Here is an 8,548-nt window from a genome sequence, read left to right on the forward strand (position 1 = left end):
AGCTTTCACACCACATTATAGTGAAGAAAATGCACACACTAGTGTCCCTCTTCCACAGACAGACCCACATACGTAAGTACAATAAGGTTTTTTTGTGTTAGCACACAAATCATTGCAGCCGTGTCAGATTATGAAAGCAGTTCTAAGGTAGAGAAACATTTACATGTACATATTAAGCATGTGTATAGGCATTATGTACAAAATGTCATCATGTACATATATTGTCAGCTCTCTAGCTAACACCACTCCTTGTTTTCTGGCATGACCCGTTACGAAATATCACCCTTTTACTCAGCCATGGCTTTTCAGTTTTATCTCGGCCACTAACGCAATTAGAAGGCTATGCTTCATGATGGTATCGTCAGATTATGGCAGTGCGTTCAAACTCCACTGATGTGTCAGTATTAGTTGCTGGAGTGTTATCTAGTGGGGTAGAGCTCTGTATATGAAGGCACCCACAAATGTCAAAAGGATTCAGTCCTGCCCTGATCTCTCTGTAATTCTGTAATGCTCTTCCTCTGGCACAACCTGTAACCTGGCATGTTGCTGTTCTGACATTTTCAATCTGGGCAAAAAATAAATAAATATATAAAAAATGAATTATTGGCCGATACCGATAAGCAGATCATTTTTGTTATGCGCAAAAATCGATAAATTACGGAAACCCTATTTCTTGTGTTCTTGCAATCTCGACACTGCTTCTGTAGATAAATTAATAATATATCAATTATTTTCTATTTTTTTCTAAATAAATTAAATAAAAATGTACAGTATGAAAAGTGGAAATTAATTTGCTAAAGATTATATTTAACAGTGTTATTAAATGATTTATGTTTTTAAAGATTAACTTCAAGTGAGTGTTAAGCGACAGCAAAGATAATCTAAATGTAGAAATGGGGGAAATGAGTATGAACTATTAAGTTTCTCAAATACCCGGTAATTTCAATATCCACCAATAAAAAATAAAATAAAAATCAGTAACACTAAATAATATGATTTTTTGTATTAAAGATTAATATTTTAGAATGTTTTATGTGAAATTCTATTTCAGTCTTTCTACTTTGAAACTTTACATTTAATTCATGTCTTGTTAACCATTTCTTTGTGAAATTTCGGAGTGAAAATTGTTTCTACACCATATTAATTTTGATATATTGTGTATCCCTAATATCATTTCAGGCCTAAAAATGCTAAAATCCTTTGCGTTTTGTATCTTTAAAAAATCTTGAATTAAAATGCATTAAAGTGGATCAGAATTAAATTATTATTTAATTATTTATCATTATTATATGAAATTGTTCAAATATGCTTCTAATCCTAAAAGAGAGTTAGCTGACTCAGAAGTGACCTTTTTGAGGAAAGAAATGTCTTGTATTAAGGATTCAATCTTTTGAACTTTCTGACTCTCTCTAGAGGCTGGAAAGCAGACAGAATGTGTAATAAGTGATACAGGGTGGAAAACACTCTCTCTTGCATTACTTTGACTAATCATTCCAAATGGCCATAATCATTCCCTTAACATTCCCAAGATTATCATGCAGTCTAACTTATGTTCAACTGTATGTACATTTTCTCTCATTATCTATTACCTACATCTCTCTAGAAGTCTGTACATGGTTCTCCTCCCCTCCCTACACCCCCCAGCCCATTTCACTCATCTTCCTCCTCTCCTTCCTTACTTCTGCATGTCACACTGCAGTAAAAGAACAATGGAGGGGTCGCTCTTGGCCGCCTCTTTGAACTCCTCCAGTGTGATCTCATCGTTGTGGTCCTTGTCCATCTTGCTGAAGATCTTGTCCACACGCTGTTGTGGGGTCAGCCCGTCTTCGTTCATACGCATCATGATCACCGTCCCAACCATCTTGTAGATTGCCTGGAAACAAAAAATGGGATGAGCACACTTCTAAAGCAAATACATATTTGATTATGTGATGCAATGCCTTCTCTGAATCCCTCACCTCAATGATCTCCAGCATTTCCATGCGTGTAATCTTGCCATCTCCGTCCAGGTCGTACATGTTGAAGGCCCAGTTGAGTTTCTGCTCAAAACTTCCCCTGGAAGTGATGGAGAGCGCGCAGATGAACTCCCTGAAGTCAATGGTACCATCACCGTTTTTGTCAAACGTCCGAAAGGCATGCTGGGCGAATTTTGAAGCGTCGCCATAAGGAAAGAACTGAAAGACACAAAACATATACAGCATCTGGCTTTTTAGTAACTTAATTACATAGCCCTACTTAAGGGGACAGTTCGCCCCAAAATGATAATCACCATTTTTATGATATTTTTATAGTGACCGCTCACAATTTTTGTCGTTTTACAGTCCCTAGTTTTAATATGATCTCATTTTATGGAAAATATGAAGGTCAAAATTCTGCTTAACATATTTTTTGTTTCACATAAGAAGAAAGAAAGTCATACTGGTTTGGAACAGCATGAGTGTAAGTAAATCATGACAGAATTTCCATATTTGTGTGAACTAACTTTAATATTCAGGTTATGTTTTGAAGCATAGCAGCTGGTTTGAGCTGGTCCTGACATATTCCTGAGCAGGAACTAGCTGCTTAGGACCATCTTTGGACCAGCACATGACCAGCTTTAACCAGCTAAGGACCAACTATAGTCCAGCTTAAACCAGCTCAAACCAGTGTTATGCTTCAAAACATACCTAACCAGCATATGCTGTTTTCTTTTTCAACAGGGAAAGCCTTGGCAATATTTTTCATTATGTTTTTTTTTTATTTCCTTCATGTACCTGAGGGTCACCCTGATAGTTGGTGTATCTAATGTGTAAAGCATCCCTTTGACTTCCCTTACCTTGACATAGAGTTGCTGGAACTCTTCCAGATTTAGGATGCCAGATGGACAGTCCTTCAGGAAACCCTTATACCACTGCTTCAGCTCAGCTTCGTTGAACTCTGTACTCTTGGTCAAGTCATCAAGCACCTCAGGAGCAAGCTTGCTGTTGTGTTTCCCCATCTTTCTACACCTCTCTGTGGACAAGTTGGGCGAAAAGCCATTAAAATACATTCATGCTTTATAGATTGACAACAGCAATCAAAAACAGAAATGTATTGTAGACAGTAGGTCTATTGACAAGATTAAAGTGAAGGAGTAATGCAACTGAGAATTGCACAATTTCACACCTTTCTCATTACGTCTGCCTCAAGTATTGGAAAAATCAAGAGAATAGAGCAAGATTGTATCATTTTCAAAATCTTTTATCATTAACAAAGACTTTTGTTAATTAAATGGTATTGCATGTTCTCTCAAGTCGAGTTCCCATTCATTTTCTCTATAGAGAAAGAGATAAAACGTTCAAGGCACACTTAACATTGAGCTCTGTGGTTAATAATCAATGATATATGTTTCTGTTGAAGCCATCAGTAAGTGCTGTTTCACAATTTTTGTTAAATTGTAAATAAATTCAAGTGAAGATCTACATGACCATGATTCTTTCTTCCTTTAATGTTTTAGGTAACTTTTGTGAAAATAAAATGTCAACATGTGTGAAATAATGTTGCATTGTCATTTAGTGTAACAAATATGTTTATATAAAATTGAAACAACATTAAAGATGGTTTGATTTAATCCCATGGAGCAAATGATATAATACTTTTGAAACCAATGAAATAGCGGGTGTTCACTCTTACCCTCTGTTATGTGAATCAACCATCAGACTGACATGAAAAACAACCAATCAGTGATTGGCAATCACAGCTAGCTTTTTGCGTAAAAGATGAAAATTAAAACAAATGCTGAACAATTTCTAAACTTACAGATAAAATATATATGAACAAGTGAAACAAACTAAACCTAACCTGAACCTTAAAATCATATATAATCACAAAAATAAAAACAAGTAATTTTTTTTTTCAACACTATCCATCTAATTTTAAAGGGATGGTTTACCTAAAAATGAAAACTCTGTCATTAATTACTCACCTTCATGTCGTTCCAAACGCGTACGACCTTCGTTCATCTTCGGAACACAAATTAAGATATTTTTGATGAAATCCGAGAGCTTTCTGACCCTCCATAGACAGCAACACAACTATCACCTTCAAGACCCAGAAAGGTAGTGAGGACATCGTTAAAATAGTCCATGTCTTGAACGTGTCAGTTAAAAAATATCTTAATTTGCTTTCCGAAGATGGAGGTCTTACGGGTTTGGAATGACATGAGGGTGAGTAATTAATGACAGAATTTTAATTTTGGGGTGAACTAACCCTTTAATGTAAGAGCATGTGCGGCCATTTGTAACTTGAAAGTGTCTTTTGCTTCCAGTTATTTTAGCTGAACAAACCAGTTATGCTGCTTGATATTGTAAACTGGTATTTCTTATCATATTATTTTAATGTAATGTTGTAATTATAAACACACTGATTTGCAGCGCAAATAGTTTTACCATTTACTGCGCTTTGTTATTCTTGTAGTTATTTACCTACAATGCTGTGTAAAGTACAGACTGATTAAATCTAGTCACAGTTGATGTTTCTATTTTTCTGTCTTCTGTTAGCAGCTGTTGCCTGCTATTCTTTTGGGATTTTACACTTTGTCATGACATTATGGCTTATAACATGTCTGCCTCTGGCAGAATCTGAGATATATTAAACCAAATCCAAATTGCCCTGGGCTGTGAAAATGGATATATTTGGGTGCACAAATGACAAATGAGGCACTGCGTTAATGAGTCATTATCCCCGCTCTCAGATTATTAAAGTTCATTAAATATTGAACAGGTCTAAATAGTTGACGAGGGGCACATGACGACGGAATATAGCAGTAGCAGCAGCAGCTTTGCAGAGGAACTCTGAGACCCGGTCGCCCACGGCGCTATTTTCTCCCCCTGACGGAAGGTCATTTTAGTGTGATCATGATGACTAATCAGAGGTGAGCATTCATCTCCTCTCTTTTTCTCTTGCTCTTTTTCACTCCCTCTCTGTCACTGACCTTTTTTGGAATTCTGTGGTCTGGTGGCTTTGCTAATCTTGGCATCTTTCGGATTAGTTAACTTTAGACAGGTGGGTTTAATTAAAGATCTAAGTGGTTAATGAACTGTATGGCTGACAACAGGCCTCAAGGCTCTGGAAAGCTGATGCTTTGGGGCTGGTGAGACAATCCACAATTGTTTTCAATCAGAAAGGCTTCCATCAAACTCTGCAAGCACTCATGCCCTCAGGCCGACCTTTGTTAACTCGTTTGTAATGAGTGACTACTCAAAGAACCGGCGTGCAAGAGGAAACAAAATCTGTCAATTATTACTCCAGAGTCCTCCATGAAACTGCAAAGGAAATGAAGAACGGCTCAAATTGGAAAGCAATGTTGGTGGAGGGGCTTATTTAAGTTAATCTACACCCATATTGCTTTGGAACCTGTGAGCGAGTTGTGTGGTTTCCTGGGAGTTGTAGCATCAAGTTGAACACACTTTGTGGATTTTGTTGGCCATATAGCATAATATCCTACAAGCGAGGACTCGTAGCTCATTTTTATTAGAACTTCCAGATACACACTAAACATTTTCAGGCACTACACATATATATAAAGACACAACAAAACGACTTTGTCCCACTGGTTTTGGATTGTTGCAAAACATACACTACAGACAATAGCAGCTTAGCAGCATCTGCTGTGCATACTTATTAGACACACTGTAACAAATTCCAAACTTTGTGAACATAAATTGTTCAATCAGTAGGGAAAACTATGGGTAAAATATAGATTTTTCCAATTAATTGCAATCTTCATTTGAACTATCTCAATATTGACTCTTGAAATCACTAGATTGAACTTTACTCTATTTTCAGTGGCTGTGTGAAAATGTATTTGCTGCACTTACTGTTCTGAACGCACTAAACTCACTAAACTGTGTTGCCTGGACCCTGTTGTTTATTCTTAAAATTAATATTTTCATAATGTGAAATAGGTAGTTTCCTGTACCACTTTTCAACAGTAAAAATATAAAATGATGGATGACTCTTTTGAGGTGGTTCTTTTAATGAATAGTTGGTCCCACTTTATATTAAGTGTCCTTAACCACTATATACTTACATTTAAATTAATCATTATATACAATGCACATATTGTGTACATACCTGTTTTTACATTGTATCAAAAATACATGCATGTAATTACATTAGTAATTAATTTCTGTAATTACACTTATAATTACACTGCTGAACCATTCCTTACACCTTAACCCACCCTTTAACCTACCCATACCACCAAACCTGCCCCTAACCTTACCCGTATCCCACCTCAATAGCAGCAGAAGTGTTTTTCAATACAACATGAACACAATAAGTACACTCTACTTATTTTTTGATGCAAGTACATACAGTACATTGATTGATTGATTGATTTATTGAGTGTGTTGCAGTTCATTATGGGATTGTATTTAAAGTCAGGAAAGGAGAAAAGGTTGGGCTTATGTCTGCACACCATGGTGCACACCATGGTGCAGGTGCTCAAGGAGTTGGATGAGGGCGAGGGATTTAGTGTGGAAGACATTCGTGTAGCTCCGCAAAACCGCTGATTTGTCTCTCCGCGCCACCAAGGAGACCGTCGGGCGATCTGTGGCAGCCCTGGTGGCGGCGGAGAGGCATCTTTGGTTGTCAGATTTAAAGAAAAGCAGCGACAGGGTCTTCCTTCTGGACGCCCCACTTTGCCTTCTGGCCTTTTCGGTGATGGGAGGCAGGCGGCGGCGTTCCAGCGGTATCTCCCTCGCCGCTCTCTAGCTCATGGGGCTTCTGGGCGAGAGCAGCCCCTGCCGCGTACTAGCTCCTCGTATAGGCAAGCTAAGAAGGGTGCGCGGTCAAAGACCTCCTAGCCAAGCAGCCAAGTTAATTATGAATGATCTCAGCCATACCTTGCAGAATGTCTTCAAGTTGCTTCCTTCTAGTCACAGATATTATGTGCCTTTATGTAGGACCAATAGATTTAAAAATTATTTTATGCCAGCTGTCATTGGTTTCCTAAATTACAAATGATCTTATGTATATTATTATTGGAAGTCATTGTTTTTGTTTTGGTTTTTGTTTCTGTTTGTTTTGTTTGGTTTTGTTTGTGTGTTGTGGTGTTTGTCGTTGTTTTCTGCTGGCTGTGAAACAAATTGCCCTTCGGGGATAATAAATTTGACTAAGACTAAGAAGCCCTGATGTGAGTGGATTAGGGTTTATGAGGGTAGCCCCGCTGGGGTAGAGCAACGATCACCGCAGCGTACGGTGCTCGTCTTCCCCCAGTGCCCTCAGGAGATCGATCTGCTAACCCTGCCACATATGGTGTTCCAGGGCGCAGTGGTCTCCAGCGAGCACACATCTCACTCTCTTCCGCCTGGAACCGTAGTGGAGTTGAGATGCTCGCCACCCTTTCGGGGGTCTCTGGAGCAGCTAGTTTGGCTGTTCCCTGCCGGTGTGCCGTTCCAGGGCACCGAACTAGCCGCTCTGATTACACCAGAGGCCAGTCTCGAGAGACTGGTTCACTTAGTAGACTATTTCGCAGCGTGGAACTACTGCCAAATGTGTCTCAGTGGGTCCTGCGCACTGTAGAGAGAGGCTACAGAATCCAGTTCGGTTCTCGTCCGCCTCAATTCAACGGGGTGAATTCCACGTTAGTGGGCCCCGAGCAGGCTCTGGTAATGGAACAAGAGGTAGATACTCTCTTAAGGTAGGAGGCCATCGAGGTGGTCCTCCTCACGAAAGACAGTCCGGGGACTGGTTTGTCACGTAGATCTAAAAGACGCATACTTTCCCGTCTCCATCCTTCCCACTCACAGGAAGTTCCTGAGGTTTGAACCCCAAGAAAAGTGTGCTTTCTCTATTACAGAGAACCACTTATCCGGGGGTGGTGTGGGATTCGACCACGGTGCAGGCACGTATGTCTCCTGCACGGATCGAGTCAATCCTCACGAAAGTCAGGAGGGTGAAAGAAGGCCAGTCACTCACTGTAAAGCAGTTTCAGATACTGCTGGGTCTGGTGGCAGCTGCGTCCAACGTGATACCTATTGGCCTGCTGTACATGAGACCCCTACAGTGGTGGCTCAAGACCAAGGGGTTCTCCCTGAGGGGAAACCCGCTTCGCATGATCAAGGTCATGTGGCGATGCCTACGTGCCTTAGACATGTAGGAGACAACCTTGGCTTTTGTCCCGGTGCTGGGAGCTCCGTGTTGCCGCATACGCTAGCGACGGACGCATTCCTCACCGGTTGGGGAGCGGTTATGAGTGGCCACCCTGCCCACGGTCTGTGGAGGGGTCATCATCTCGCTTGGCACGTGCTCAGGCTCGAGATGCTGGCCATGTTTCAGGCTCTGAAATACTTTCTCCCTGACCTAAGAGGTTGCCATGTGTTAGTTCGCTCCGACAACACATCGGTGGTCTCTTATATCAACCAACAAGGAGGTCTGCGGTCGCGTCCCCTGTACAGGGTGGCGCACCAGATCCTTGTGTGGGCTATAGGCCGAGCTCTCCTTATTGGTCGAGCTGGCATTGCTCCCCTCAACTTAGAGGGTCACCTTTGAGCATGCCGCTCCCTTCTGAGCGTCTGAGTTCCCT

General features: G+C 40.4%; 1 protein-coding gene across 2 annotated transcripts; it reads right to left on the bottom strand.

Moving 5' to 3' along the window:
- Positions 1 to 1,675: 1,675 nt before the first annotated feature.
- LOC306885222 (visinin-like protein 1) lies at positions 1,676 to 2,977 on the bottom strand (the record flags this gene model as incomplete). 2 transcript variants are annotated; one of them, XM_079441620.1, is made up of 3 exons in its annotated part: positions 1,676 to 1,873; positions 1,959 to 2,174; positions 2,816 to 2,977. In XM_079441620.1, the coding sequence occupies 3 exons, from the start codon at positions 2,975 to 2,977 to the stop codon at positions 1,676 to 1,678; spliced, it is 576 nt and encodes a 191-aa protein (XP_079297746.1). The 2 variants fall into 2 exon arrangements, with proteins under 2 accessions (XP_079297746.1, XP_079297747.1); XM_079441621.1 differs by lacking the exon at positions 1,959 to 2,174.
- Positions 2,978 to 8,548: the final 5,571 nt, after the last annotated feature.

Source organism: Barbus barbus, assembly GCF_936440315.1.
Source record: "Barbus barbus genome assembly, chromosome: 19".
In the NCBI taxonomy this organism is placed as follows: domain Eukaryota; kingdom Metazoa; phylum Chordata; class Actinopteri; order Cypriniformes; family Cyprinidae; genus Barbus; species Barbus barbus.